Source organism: Cyrtonyx montezumae, unplaced genomic scaffold, assembly GCF_038088225.1.
Source record: "Cyrtonyx montezumae isolate F1298 unplaced genomic scaffold, pur_monq_1.0 scaffold_3, whole genome shotgun sequence".
NCBI lineage: Eukaryota > Metazoa > Chordata > Aves > Galliformes > Odontophoridae > Cyrtonyx > Cyrtonyx montezumae.
The window spans coordinates 88,784,403-88,800,234 of NW_027072034.1; the positions used below are offsets into that span (position 1 = coordinate 88,784,403).

At 37.3% G+C, this 15,832-nt stretch overlaps 1 protein-coding gene across 1 annotated transcript in view; it reads left to right on the forward strand.

The window, feature by feature from the left end:
• Window positions 1-4,219, forward strand: part of ANO2 (anoctamin 2) — a 149,782-nt gene extending 145,563 nt beyond the window's left edge. The window contains exons 23-24 of the mRNA XM_065742388.1: window positions 2,522-2,627; window positions 3,735-4,219. Coding sequence (XP_065598460.1) covers window positions 2,522-2,627; window positions 3,735-4,016 — 388 coding nt within the window. The 3' untranslated portion in view covers window positions 4,017-4,219. The remainder of the gene's footprint in view (window positions 1-2,521; window positions 2,628-3,734) is intronic.
• The last annotated feature ends 11,613 nt before the right edge of the window (window positions 4,220-15,832 follow it).

Here is a 15,832-nt window from a genome sequence, read left to right on the forward strand (position 1 = left end):
TAAAAGGCAAAATATACAGTTTTGCAGACAATCAAATAAAATCTCCTTTCCGTATGTGTGCAAGATACAATATTCATTAAGGACAAAATTCAGCTTTTAAACTGGAAAGTCTGATTCTAATTAGTGGGTTCTCTTTGTTAAGCTCAGTGTTTATGCGATTGAGTTTTAAATATGCTCTGTCTATCTTTAAAACCTGCACTGTTCCCTATATACAGATTTTATACTTAAATTTCATCTTTTCATATCAGGGACACAAGGGCCAACTTCTAATATATATGTTGAAAATATCTAGTCCACTACACCTCAGGGAGGTTCCTACAAAACAGTTACAATATAAGTGAAATCGCTATAATAGTTCCAATGCTCTCAAATATAACCTTGCTTTTCCAAAAAAAACCATCCATGAATTCAAGGAACTGCTTCAAGGCAGTTGAAAACAGTGAAGGCTATTCAAAATTGAGCTCCATAGTCAGTGCTGTAGTCAACAGCCTGGCCCACCTTCCTTTTGGATTCACTTTGAAATCACACTGTTTTTAGCTTCTGCAGTCACAAGAGATCATCACAAAACTTCCTCTTTCATTTCCCTTTTAATTTATGCAGTCTTACTACACAGATGTCTTAAATTTGTTTGCTTTGTTTTGATACACAAATATGTTCTCATACATCCTCTTTTTTTTTTTTTTTTGAACCCTGACAGAAACTATCCAAAACTCTCCTAGTCCCAAAACTGGTCTCACCTCTGTTTCCCAACCTCCTTAGTCCAACCCAGATTTTGGGACTTCTGCTTTCATTGTGTGGACTTACTCAGAGATAAAATTTTGGCTAAAGTGCAAAACAGGTTGGATTCTGAAAATCTGTTACCATATTTTCTTAAATCAGTGCCAAAGTAGGGTTGATAAATTAACTACCAAGAAGAGCAGAATGATGAGACAAATCTTATAGGTGATATTCACATCAGGTGCACCTTTTCATGCAATATTGAATCCTGATATACTGACAGAAAATACTGCTAGTTATTGAAGATATAATTGGGTGTTTTCTTAATAAAACTTCATAATTCTTCATATCTTTCACTTGACTTCATTCTCATTTACAAATCTGTTTTCAATATACAAATAGATTTCTCACATTATTACTTCCAGTGATCCATGTATTTCTGCATTCAGAACCTTTAAAATAAATTGTATTTATAGAGTAGATATAGATATCTAAGCCAGCCAGATTTTTTTTTAATAGAATTGCAGTTAAATTATGAGTATTTATCTCTTCTATAAATCTTTAAGAGACACACTCAGTGTGACATGGAAGGCTTGTATCTGAAGCTAGTTAGAATGCACACTTCTGTCTTGCCAAAGCTTTTTCTTCATGTTACAGTTCTGGGGGGGAAAAATCTACATTTCAGTCAAATAAATTAATAGAATTGGTCTTACATATTTGTTAATTTTACTCTTCTAAAAATAAATTAAGACAGAAACAAGCAGCCATTTAAAAACAGAGAGAAACTTATTTTGTAATTAGGCTTCTAAATTTGTTTCTGTAAATTGCCCTCCAGATCAGACCACCTATTTTCACTGATCATTTGTTGCTTTTATCTTTTTTTTTTCTTTTTTCTCTTTCCTTTGAAATCTTCACAGATGAATGGCTGAATGCAAAGTTCTTGGTGTGGCTTTACCTGAGATGTTCAGAGAAGAGCTAATACCTTACCTCTATGCCTTTTGTTTATATATTCACTAATAATGCTGTCCTGTTGCCATACTTTGGTATATTTTAAACTTGTGCCAATCAGATGGCCACTGCAGCTCAAGGCTGCTCTTATTGTATTTACTTTCAATGTTTATGTTTTCAAAGATCCTTCAAGTATGTTACATTTTCCCAGACGATGTTCAGAGTGTTTCCTGTCTGTATTTCTTATTGCTTTCTGTATTTCCTGCTGCTTGCAAAACTTTCCAATTTAAGAGGATCTGTGACTTCTATTAGTCTATTTCCAAATGTTTTGTGATTACACTGAAAGCATCAGTCTTCATGCTAAACCATCAAGGATCTGTTTTATCTTGTCTAAGGCTAGACAGATATTTTAGTAAGTGTTTTTCTTGTAGCTTCACCTGTCATTTATGCAGAGGTAGGAACCACAAGGTTGTGAGTCAGATATTACGTTGGATAATCTACACCCAAATTGATCTCAAGTGTGATGAATGCAGACTTGTCTCCTTTTCTCTGAGAATGCCTTGTCTTTCTGCTTAAATTTCAACACTTTATTCCCTGTATACTGAGATCAGTTTACAAAAAACAAGAAAAATCTGGAGATTTATACAACACTAGAATAATGTTCTCCTTTTGGTTATATTCAGTGGCAACAGCCCAGTTTTAATTCTAGAGTTGTATTTTATAATACAGTTTGAAGTAGGAACATCTGGACAATTTCATTCCTTAGTCTGTGATTGGAAAATTGTGTTAATCAAAACAGTTGGTACAGGATAATATTGTTGGAATTGTGTGATAAATGAATTGTCTTCATTGACAGGTTTAAAGATTACAGAGAACCACCTTGGTCCCAAAAACAGTATGAGTTTTCTAAACAGTACTGGATGGTCTTATCTGCCCGCTTGGCTTTTGTTATTCTATTTCAGGTAAGTCTATTAAGCTATGCTGTTCCTTCACAGCGGTATTATGATAAATAGATTGAAAGGCACATACTGAAGAAGCCCGTCTTCAATAGAGTTTTTCTGCTTTCAAATACTCAAACTGTTTTGCTTGTACTCAGTTCACTGGTCTTTCTGAGCTGTTAGGCTGCAGCAAATATTCTCCCTTTGGAGCAGTGTGACATAATTCCTTAATTTTCTCCTTAATTTTAATTTCCCTTTAAAGAACCTTTCTTCTCCCTTACACAGCCTGCACAGGATCTTGAACACTTCAAGGAAGTAGACTGTCTCAGAGATGGCGCATAAATACTGTCTAAGTTTGTAACATTGTTCTTTATCCATAGCAAGAAATAAACAGAAGTAATAAATCCTCCAAAGTCTTCTGTTACTTTCTACAAATCAACAGAATACACTCTCCCTCAGCATGGAAAGTTCGTTGGTACATTGATTTGCTGTCAGGGCTTATATTCTGAATGGCAAGAGCCTTCTATACTTCTCTTTGACCTGGGATCTCTTGACAATTTAATTAGTGTCATCCCTGGTAGTGAAATATGTGTCTGTCTCTTCTTCTCACCTGTCAAATATTCTTAAGTGTGTCTGAGTGTATTGCCTGTTTTATATTGCCATCTTCTGCTTCTTTACTCTGACTTGAATAATTTTCCACCATGACCTGCAAGACATTTAAAGCCAAATGGAGGTGATGGTATAGGAAGATGTTTCCAGTAATCCTGTTCTTCAGTAATAATGGGTTCTGGACCAGCCTCAACAAACCTGATATTGAGAACTGAGTACCTTTGAACCTTTAGAAGGAATAAGACTATTTTAACTATTAGACCATTTATTTGATGAATCTAAGTAAAATCCTTTTTCTATCTGATTGAAATGCATTTAATTCAGTTTTACCACCGAGGTGGAACTGCAGACACATGTGAGCAATTTTCAGAAAGAAGGTTGTCATCAACCGTATAATACTATGTGTCTTCAGAAATGTGTGGTTGATATGTGCCTCATACCTATAGCTCAGGTTTGGTTTTCCTTTAGGGGAAGTGTTTTGTATTATTCCTTCTTCTTTCATGTATGTTGCTGTGTTTGCAGAACTTGGTGATGTTCCTCAGTGTTTTGGTTGACTGGATGATTCCTGACATCCCCAAGGACATCAATGAACAAATCAAAAAGGAGAAAAGTGTTCTTGTTGACTTCTTCTTGAAGGAAGAACATGAAAAACTGAAACTGATTGAAAGCTTTATCACAGGTGACAAGAGCAAACACAGAAGTGGGACCAAAGACCAAAGAACCCGAGCTGCGAGCTTCTCTCAATTTAATCAGAGTCAGAAAGGCAGCATTGCCTCCTTCAGTTCACAGCACACAGAAGTGTGACTTCATAAGGAGGATAATCTCTGTAATAACTTTATACTGCGTGATGTGATCTTGAAACAAGCAAGGGAGGGAGGGAGGGACAGTAAGGAAGAAATGGAGCAGAAAGGATGCTTCTTTTTCTTTCTTAGAAACTCCGTATGTTAGTGTCTCTAACATTTCATATTTTATCTGAGCTTCTGCATTTTTGGAGTTTACCAGTACAGGATATGGGCTATATTGTGTCTGTAGCTGGTCCCCACGGTGATGCATGTTAACTGAGTAGGTAAGCAGGAATGTTCCTCACTTATGCAGTCCCTGAATACTTTCCCTGTGGGGAATGGGGGATGGAAGGAATATTCTGCCCTAATACCTGTCTTCTGGCAGATCTAACCAACCCTAATGGAATGTGCACAAGACATGATCTCATGGCTTTTAGCTGTCACCTGATTAACTGTAGAGTTTTGGGGTAGAGACTGATAAACATGTAGAGTCTTGAGGGTTGATGCTTAATTTATGCTGATGCTTAATTTATTGCCTATATATATAGGCATATTAATTTATTGCCTAATATACTGCCTCCTTAATTTATGCTGATGCTTACTGATATCATGGTAGAGCATTCAGGGCCACTAGTAAGTGCACAGAGCTGTGAAAACAAGGAACTGAAAATAACTGAGGACATCCTATATATCTCCATATATATAATATTTTGCTTTGCAGGAGCCTGTATGATAGTAATCAGAGGCCACAATGTATGCATCAGAATTAAGTAAAGCTGCTAGAATTAGAAAGCTCATTGCTATTCATCATTGTGATAAAAAAAACTGCATGTTTGTATGATTCTTCTCTCACTTAAAATTAATTCAGCCAGTGTGTTTTGGTTGTTTTTTTTTTTTTGTGCAGTACTATATTCTTCTTCTTATACACATTTTCCAAAACAAGTGACTTGAAGACCACCTGAGACAATGTAATGAATATAAACTGTTGACAGTGTACATATTTGGTGTTTATAAGTAATTGCAATAGATAGGAAAATTACAGAAAACTGTTATTTTTTAATATAATTTAAGATTTGTCTTAGTATGAGTACTTCACAGTCATCTGCAGACAGATGAACATCTTTGTGAGGCACAAAAGTCATGATACTGCATCTTGTATGTTAGAGAATGTGCTTGATATGATCACAACATAGCTATTAAAATGTAGATAGGGTCCCTCTGTAGTCACCTGATGTGAAGGCGGCACTGGTAGGCTGGCTACCCATCTGATCTTGACTGCTGTCTGAAAGAAGTACATGAATAACCTCTGGGATCCATTGGCTTGTATTTTACTTTCAAAGGACCAACAAGCCTGGTCAGGAATTCTCAAGGTCCATATTTTAAGGCAGCTGATATTAATGACAACAATGATCTCATTTGCACTACGTGGTGTTATGGTTAGGGGATGTGAGGGTTTGGAACAATATACCTGTTTTGGTTTACATTTCTAGTTGATTGATTCAGATAATTTTCTTCATGGCAAAGTGCCTCTGGCAGGGAGAACAGTCAAGTTTTTAAACAGGAGAAGTATCAATCATGCAAGAACTTTAGAATACTTTATTCTCCCTTTCTTCTTCCAAACATGTGGAAGTACATGCATGTTTTAGAATGAGTTTTACAAGTTAGTCTTTTCCGGTTTGTTGTTGGATTCAACGTAGTTGAAGTTAAGGCTCTTAAAACAGAACCATTTCTGTACACTTTCTCCCTCTTGCCTTTTTAAAAATTCTGAGATGCTCAAAAGTGGTCAGGAAAAAAAACCTACCCCAAAGTTGAATGTATTAGGCACAGAATTTCCATAACGAGCAACCGCAGTGCTTTCTGTGATAATGTTTCTAGATTTCCTAACAAAGGAAACTAGAGAAGAAGGCAGATGCTCTGAAATTTATCTTGAGATTTATATATCTCACCCAAACAAGGCTGGAAAAGAGGCATTGCAGCAAACACAGTTGATGCCCAAATTTGGATCTACTACAGTATCACAAGCAGGACACACAGCTCAGTTATTTTTATCTGTGATATACTTTCTATATTGAGAGTTTCTTTCATTGAAGATTCCTGTACGTTTGCTACTACACCTCAGTCCCTGAGGACTGCATTCAATTGTTACATTTCTATGGTAGCCTTTGGATTCTTCTGATGCTAATTTCCATCAGCTCCTGTAATTGTAGATCACTGATTGATCCTTTATTTGTTCCCAGTTTCTAACTTACCTCCTTTAGACAAAGCAAGAACTTTATCTGATCTCTTTGTATCAGCAAACTTGTAAGTCTAGCCAAAAAGCACCCCCTTACCATAACACATTTCACAAGCAGATAATGACTGTTTCAAGAGATATGCATGGAATGCTCTCTCTAGGGAAGAAGAGAGGAGGGATGCAAGTAGAAATGCAAAGCTCTGAGCTTTTATGATTCCTTGCAATGAAAATGAGTTAAAATCTCAGCAAAAGAGAATAAAAAGAAGTAGAGAAGAAATTTGCACAGATACCTCTGACTGTTCTGCTCAAATCTTAGTAGATCTGTTCAATAGTTCTAACTCTAAAGTAAGGAAGAAAACAACAGTAAGTGCAAACAAATGAATATCCACATCCCTTCGTGTATGAATATTTTTCTCATCTTTGTGACTCGTGCTTGTAGGCAACTTCCTCCACACCACAGACATCTCACACGTCCAGTAATGTGAGTTTTTCAGATGTAGCAATAGGAATTGTTTCTACTCCACTTAGACGAAAAAAGGATATAAGTGCATTGCTCTGAAAGTGATGCCTCCTATTTATTTCCCTGGAAAATACAACAGAAATGCACAATAGAACTATTTGATAGAGCAAATTCTCAGCTACAAAACACTATTTTTCAACAGTCACATCCATTACCTATGCATTTTTGCCTGTCGTGAACAAGAATACCGCATGCCGTGCTTGTCAAAATCTGCACTGACATTTGACATGAGGCTCATCTTGTTGTTATCACTTCTGAAACACATCACCCAACCACTTCCCTGTGCTAATATTCATTGCTTGGTCTCTTTAAATGCTCATTAAGTGTCAGTGTGTGTCATGCAATCTTTTCTGCATGGAGGAAGCCAATTCCACTCCTTTGTTTTATATGCATTTCTGTCAGAAAACATGTCGAACTGCACCTCTGCTGCCATGAATTGCACAGCAGCAAAATATTACAAAATATTGGCGGGAAGGTTCAACATCTACTGCCATCTCACCAACACCTGCCTGACACTGTGGGCCAATATAATAAAATATGGGGCATTACATTCAGAGCAGCCCTCATACACCCAAATTCTTAAGTCTTGACTAGGAAAGGACATTGCTACACGGTTCATCTAAAAGGTCCACAGGCAATGGAAGTTTTTATTTCTAGCAAGAAAATGAGTACACATTTTGTATATCATATGTGCAACCTAACATTTCTTTTACAGGAAATGAATCTTTTTTTTAAAGTCTTTTAAAATCCTTCCTAAATCCCCCAGTACTACCTAAACTCTGATTAAGTCGTATAGTTCCCATAATCTAGAAATGTACTCAATAATTATTGATTATTAAACTCTTAATCATTTCATTAATTAATGAGCTGCCTTGCTACCTTCTTCACAGTGTCAATGAAATTGTTAATTTTTTATTGTTAATAAAAAGCACAGCAAAACAAACAAAACAAACAGCAACAGCAAAAAGCAATGGAGGCTTTAACTACACAGACAGGGAGAGAGCTTCCTGCATTTTCTACCCTGGAATTAAACAGAAAGCTAGCCTTACCCTAAGAAGCCAATTCTCTAATGGGATTATATTCCAAAAATACTTTCAGTAGATACTTCTTTAAATTAGAGATAAACACACGAGTAAAGTTACCTTGAGCTTTCCGGGTATGATGTAAACTTGCCTGTTGGATTTTAGTTTATTTTCAATCTGTTCTGACACATAAAAAAAAAAGAAAGAGAGAGAAAAAAAAGATAATTCCATATGATTAGTAAAACACAAACTAGAAACTAAATGGGAATTTTCCCTTTGTTTTTTCTTTACAATATGTATGTAAATTATGAATTTTATAGCAATTTCTGAAGTACACTACAAATCTCAGCCAACTAATTAATTCCCAAAATATCCTTCTGTTGATACTGGGAGAGTTTTTGATTGTTCATTTGTTTGTATTTTACTACATCTGATCTTCTGAAAAACAAAAACTTATTTTCATAAGAATTTGGAAACACTGAAGATTAGTAAGGAGATTAACACATAAATGTAAGAATATAGAACCATCTATAGAAGAGTACTCTTATTGTCAGGGTTCTGATTAGAAGTCTGAACAAATGTGTGTGAAATACACTCTACATTATAAGACAATCATAAGACTAGATTTGGAGGGTTCCCCCCCATTAATAAAAAAGTATTTCTAAAATAAATTTATAAACATACATGTATGCAGCACATAGAGCGACCTCAATTGCATGGTTATGTTACACAAAGCATGGAGGAAAGACTGGACTGAATTTGTTGGAGATTATTGTTCAGAGGGGCAAAAAAGCAGTTTGATGTCCCTTCTATCTGATCAGCCTGCTTGGTTCCCAGTACATTCTTGCTCCACATTTGCTCCATATCCTGCTGTCCTTGCTTCCCCCTTATAAACATCTTAGAAGCACTGTACACAGGATAAGACACCTGGTGAAGCACCAACAGCTCAGATCTTTTTAGATCACTGTGTATTCAGAGGAAGGTATAATCCATAGGATGTCTTAGTTTGAACTTTCTGCTGTCTTACCTGACTAAATGATGTTCCTTCATAGTACCTGATGTTTCCGAATCATTGACACACTCTTCATGACCTTCATGCAACTCCTTTCAGAAGTTTAAAGTTTTGATGTACCTGCGTGAAAAGAGCAGCTTTCAGAAGACTCCTGTGTCCTCTCAGTCAAAGCACTCTTCTCAGAGTACTGGAAGAAATTACCACTGTAACACTGCAAGCTGAAAGCACTTCTTAGTAGTGTCTCAAACATGAAGGAACAGCATAAAAAAGGGCAGAATATTAAAGAAGACATCTAGAACCTTCTCTCTTGGGAAGGCTGATAAATTCCCATATATATTCTTCATGCTGGCAATACCAGTGACTTTTCTTCCCTATGAATCTCATGCAGCCTAATCAACATGATGCTGCTCCTATGAACTCAGCTAGACCTCAATTGAGCTTCAGAAAATCAGAAAAGATAAACAACAAAGATTTTTGAAATGTTGTCTGTGACCAGAAACATTCTGTTTTTGTATTTCACAGAGGTTTCTTTTTCTCCTAAAGGAAAACTCATTACAGGCATATTAACAGACTGATTTTCTTAAAGATCAATAGTGCTTCTTATCACTCTTCTCAACTCTCTGAAAGGAGGTTGTAGCAAAATGGGGATTATCCTCCCAGTAACAAGCAATAGAACAAGATGTCATTACATTACTTGCTTTAAGTTGTGCCAGAGAAAGTTCAGGTGAATACTTGGTAAAATTTAGTCTTAGAAGGAGAGGTGAAGTATTGGAACAGGCTGCCCAGAAAGATGGTGAAGTCCCTGAAGGTTTTCAGAAAAGGGTAGATGTGGAACTGAGGGACATAGGATAGTGGGTATGGTGGTGATGTGTTCATTGTTGGATTAGATGATCTTAATGGTTTTCCAATGTTAATGATTTTATGATTCTATGATTCTATAGCTATCATATGATTCATTCATCCAAATGCCATGCAGAACTCATTCCAGATGGAGTAAGAAAGCTGAAGAAAAACAGTGACACATACAAGGGGTAGGCAAAGTAGGAAGGTTCAGGGAATGCACCTCAAACCATCAGAGGACGAAGTAATTCAAAAGTTACTTTGTGAGTTCCAGTTCAGTGAGCAAAACTTTTCACATAACTGGCACTGATGGAATTTTCCTTGGAATGAGTTTGGTAGATGAAGAAAAATAACCACTTTTTTGAAACAGATTTTCTCTGAAATGAAGCAAATAAATGAATTTTAACTTTCCTATTATTCTCTTGGCTTTAGAGGAGATCAGGATCCTTCAACAAAAGTGAATACTGTGAGGAAGTACTGAATGAAAAAAGATTTAAATGCCCTTTGCCTTTTAGATTTCCTAACCCTGGCTCTATGCTAGGCACAGACCATGTTTCTCTGTTTACAGCTGAGCCCTGCACGCACAACACGCTGGAGGAAATGTGGCTGGAGGCCCTGCACCAGGTGCAAGCCAGCTGAGCCAGAGCTCCTTAGGAACACCACAGAACCTCCGCAGCCAAAGTAATGTCAGGTCTTCACTGGGGATAAAATAACTTTCCTTCTTTTTTCCTTTGCTTTTCTTCTTTTTTCTTTTCCTTTTTCTCTCTTTTTTTCTCTATTTTTAATATATTTTTTAGAAATGCATAATCTTCTAGAAAAAAACACAGAACAGATTTTTTTTTCAGTGAAAATGAATCAAAAGAGCTCCTACCCTCATCAGCAAGGTTTTTTAACCATGCTATTTATCACAGAAGCCTGGCAGTTGGCCAGCAACATCCATGAGGCCTGTGTCTCATCACTGACCCAGTAAATCTGTGACACTGAGTGGCAGGAATAAAGGAATATTTACAAGCACAGCTCCAAACCTGCTGTCAGTAAGGAGGATTTCCTGCCCCACCTTGGCTCTGGGGATATCAGCCCTGTTCCTTTTATTGTTTCCTTACCTTCCTAGAAGCCCTAAGTTGTCTTTTCTAAGCCCTACATAATTGTCCCCAATCAGCAGATATTATCATAGAATCACAGAATGGTTTGGTATGGAAGGGACCTTTAAGATCATCTAGTTCCAACTCCTCTGCTATAGGTAGGGACACCTCCTACTAGATCAGGTTTCTCCCCCTCAAGTGAAGAGGCATCTACAACCTCTCTGGGCAACCAGTTCCAGTGTCTCTTGACCCTCACAGGAAATAATTTCTTCCTAATATCTAGTCTAAATCTACTCTCTTCCAGTTTAAAGCCATTTCCTCTCATTCTTCCCCGCCTTTCCTCGAGGCCTGCTTTAGATACTGGAAGGTCACTATAAGGTCCCCCTGGAGCTTCTTTTCTCCTGGCTGAAGAGCGCCAACTCTCTCAGTCTGTCCTGGTAGAGGAGGTCCTCCAGAACTCTGATCATCTTCATGGCTCTTCACTGGACTCACTTCAACAGCTTGATGTCCTTCCTGTGACTGGGGCCCCAGAACTGGATAAGACTCCACCATGTGGGGTCTTATGAGAGCAGAGGAGCAGTATAACCTTCCTCAACCTGCTTGTCACGCTCCTCTTGATGCAGCTGAGGGTACAGTTGGCCTTCTGGGCTGCAAGCACACATTGCCAGCTCATGTTCAGTCTTTCAACAAATCTTTCTCCTCAGGGCTGCTTTCAAGCCATTCTATACCCAGGCTTTATATCCATATACATCTTTTGACAGTAGTGGTCATCATGACCTCACCTTCAATATTCGTTGCCTTTCAGCTTCCTGTGCTCTTCCCCTCTTATTTCCAAAACTGAATTGAACAATCTATCTTGAAAATAACAAAAAAATTAGTGGTTCATTTATTAGAAAATAAGGAAAAAGAAAATTCAAGAAAAAATGCTACAAAGATGCTAATCGCCTTTAAGGCTGCCTCTCTGTCAAGCAGTAGGATGTGATGATGTGCCTCATGTTGGAACTTGGCTGCAGGGCTCTTCAGCCCCAAGATGTTTTGTGGTCATTTGTGTCTACATGGGTGATAAATCACTCACAGCCAGTCTCCAATGCAGCCTGCAATGTGATGTAGACAGCACTGATGTGCTTCAGGTAACCCCATCATATTTGTATTGTTTACCATAAATAAACAATAAATAAATAAAAGGAGGCTTTTCTACCAATTTCTTCTCCTTCGTTTTGTTCAAAGAATCCTAGAAAAGGGGACTAACTTCTCTTCTACTTTAGAACAACCTACTACTCAGATCATCCTCAATGTGTGGTCATCCAGGAACATAGAATAGAGCTGAGAGGTCTGGTCTCCTCTCCTGGTGATTCAAGGGAATCAATGGGAATGAATAAGGTTTGTTCCCATACGTTTGCCTATACTTTGGATGAATATGCAGGAAGGCATTGGTACACATTCACGTGTTACTGAGGTAACACAAAGAGAGTGGACACAGTGCAAAGGAGTAAACACAGCTTTCCCTTCAGTAGAAGACATCTTGAGTGAAGAGGGACAGTTCATTAATGAAGGAAGAAAGACAGGGAAAGAGAAAGCTGTGCTCATGTCTCTAGAGTTCTGCAGCTGCTGACAAGGTCAAACAGCTGCATGGAAAGCATCTGTAATTGTAAAGAAACTTTTCTATACCTTTTGTCTAGGACTGCAAGAATAAAATTGAGACCAGGAGAGTTGTATGACGAATAGAGAAAGGTCTGAGTCTACTCATTAGTTGGCACTGGTGGAAATTTGTCTGGACATAAACATTTTCCATTCCAAGCTGCTCTTTAGTTGCCAGTGTTAGTCATTCCAGCATCAGTGCCTTCAAATTATATAACATCTCCTAGAGGAGAGTCATGACACATCCTGAAGAGGCACAACACTTAAGCAAGAATTCCGAACAGGAATTTTGCTCTGAATAAGTCTGTAAATGTCCTTTTTTTTTTTTTTTAATTAATGTAAACTTTAAAATTTTTAAATAAATACAAAAAACACACACACACATACAAAAAAAAACAAAAAAACCAAAAACCAACCAACCAAACACCCTGATCTAGCTATGATGTCCCTGTTCATTGCAGGGGAGTTGGACTATAAGACTTTCAGAAGTCCCTTCCTATTACAAGACCTCTCTAAGGATTTTGTGACTCTTTTCTATGATTTTATCCCTCCATAGAAGTATACAAAAAGAATAAAGGGGCATGGCTTTTTTCTCCCCCTTTGCACATCTGCCTCATGTTACCTCCAGAATCCTGATGTTTGTGAATCTGAGCAAAGAAGCTGGAGAATACCAGCTGCAGTAACAGAAAGTATTGTTTCTGGGAGACCTGCCAGTGATGTTATATGTGAAGCTCTGAGAACAGCATTGCTTTTAGAAGGGGCACTTGACTAGAGGAGATTTATATTCCTATAAGGAAATTAAATATCTGATTTCCAACATTACCTCTGCTGTAATTCTGAAAGTACTGTCCCATCTTAGGCTCTATGCATGCAAGTTTTGAGAGCAAACAATAATGTTATTTTCTCTTCTTAATATAATCTTACACGACTTAGCTGTATCTCTCAAGATAGTGTTTCTATACAAGTATATTACACACGCATTAATGCTACAAGTAACATGGGTCTGTTCAGCCTGGGGAAAATAAGACTGGGGGGGGGGAATCTGATTAATGTTAATAAATACCTAAGGGGAGATGTGAGGCAAATGGATGAGGTCAGCTTCTTTGCAGTGGTGTGTAGCAATAGGACAAGGAACAACAGCCTAAAACTTAAACCTAGGATGTTCCATAAAAACATGCGGAGGAACTTCTTTCATAAGGTTTACAGAGCACTGGAACAGCTTGACCATTGGTTGTGGAGTTTCCTTCTATGGAGGAATGCCTACCTGTCTGACCTATTGTAGGAAACCTGCTTTAGCTGGTGAGCTTGACTCACCGATCTCTTGAGGTCCCTTCCAGCCCCTGCAATACTGTGATTCCACAACCCTCATAGCAGGGAGTGCCCTTAGCCTGGGGCAACTGAAAGAAGCCTACCTTTGTAAATGTTTTGTTTAAGATTTAAACCAAATGAGAATCACTTCTTTATCACAAATCTTTCAGTTCAACTTAATTCTGTTTCTCCCATCTCCAAAAAATAAATACAAATCACAGAGAAATGTAAAACGTGAATTGTCTTCTTTTCTGTCCTAGAAATTTATCTGTAAAATGTTACATATCCCACAAAAATGATTCAGAAATATTGCTGAGCACTATAATGAGGGAAGCAAATACTATTCCAGCCAGCCCTTTGAGTTTGCTTAGGACCATTTTTCAATATAAACACAATTTGATGCAAAAATTGGGACCAGCAGTGGTGGTATCACTGAAATGAATCTGCTACACCTACCTCCATGTATCAAGGAAAAAGACATTTAAATAATGGCTAAATGTATCATATTACATGATAACTAGCTGTAGGCTGATTGTAGTATACATTAAATGATGGGGTAGGTTATTTCTTTTTTGTTGTGCATTTATCATATGCATTTGAACCTTATGTTGTTCTTGTATTTCCTGTTCCTGTCCTCTTTTGTGTCTTTCCTCTAGGATTTCAAATTAATATAGTAATAGAGACAGGTTAAGCCTTTGCATGATGGTATAACTCCTTCCCAAATCTACTAAATGGTCTGGAAACATAGTTTACAGCCATAAATTAGAGTATGACAGGTAGCTCACTTTCCTTTCCCCTCCTCCCGACTCTGCTGTTGTCTACTTTGGCCACATTCAGTCCTTTAAAATTATGGTAAATTTTTAGATGTACGTGCATTGCCTCCATCATATGTTACTACTGATGTTCAGTTATCCAAGCTTTCATCTCTTCGTCTTCAAAATACTGCCATCTGTTGTTGCCAGACAGTTCAGTCTTCTGTTTACCCAAAACTTAATTCCAGGCCATATGGAAAAAGCATTTATTTTCAATCAACCATCATATTTTCTTAAAATATACTAGAGTCATGAGAAAAAAATAGGCATCACTTATCAATTAATGTTCTTGAAAGGGATTATAATTGATTATGAACTGTACTGTCAAGACTTAGACTATGTGCTCATAAGGTACACTCTGATATCAAAAAAGCTGGCCAGTTCTGTAATAGTGTAAACATGTTTTAAGCATTTTAATGGCACTACTGATCTAAAGATTTAATGGATATACATATACAATTTAATTTAATAGTATATGTATATATTAATTTCCATGGGAAACATTTCTATCTTGGTAGCCCTCAGCTTTATTTTTTCTATGGTTTGAAATTTCTTATATCCTGCTACTACATGCTATGTGTGACTACTTTTTAAAAATTTGAATCCTATCCCTTAAGCTACTGATGAAACGGTGCAAAACTTATAGGTATTCCATTAAGTTTTGTAAAGTAACAAATGTTAAAATGTTATTTCATGCAAAGCAGGAATGGGTAGGCTGTGGGTGAGTTGTCACACTGCCTAAATTTACGTGAGCAAGTAGATTAGCAGGGGGAAGCAGTGAGTGCTGTAATTCAGATATCCACCTCGCACGTTTTAGAAGTGGATTACTTCATTCCATACTGCTCCTGTGAACTGATAGCCTATTCATGGCTGTAGCACTTCAAGTGTACAAGTATACTCCTGGCAGCCTCTTCCAGGTCAGATCCCTCCAGAAGACATTCTGTTTGTGTTGCTCTGAGCCATACTCCAGTATGAACCAAACAGTAGTAGAGACAATGAGGGCATCATCTTTAAAAGTGATCCCATCTAAAACACAGGGCTGGAATGAAGGGGATAAATTAAGCCAGTAGAGGTATTTACCTACAAAACAATTTCAGAGAGATCAATTCCCTCTTTCTTTTTTTTCCTTATCTTTATTTCTGACATTATTTTTGTTTTTGAAAGTGATGGAGTTACCATGCTTGGGCAAAAACAGATTTTTGGAGGGACTAAAAATAAATAAAAATAGACAGGGTGCTGTTCTTAGGAATGAGCTATACGTGTCAATCCCCAGTTCAAAGGAATTTTTAAAATGAGAAGTTGAATTTCCATTCAAAGCCATCCCCTTTGTTGTAGGATAGAGGCCTGTCCATTCATCCTTTAAAAACTGAG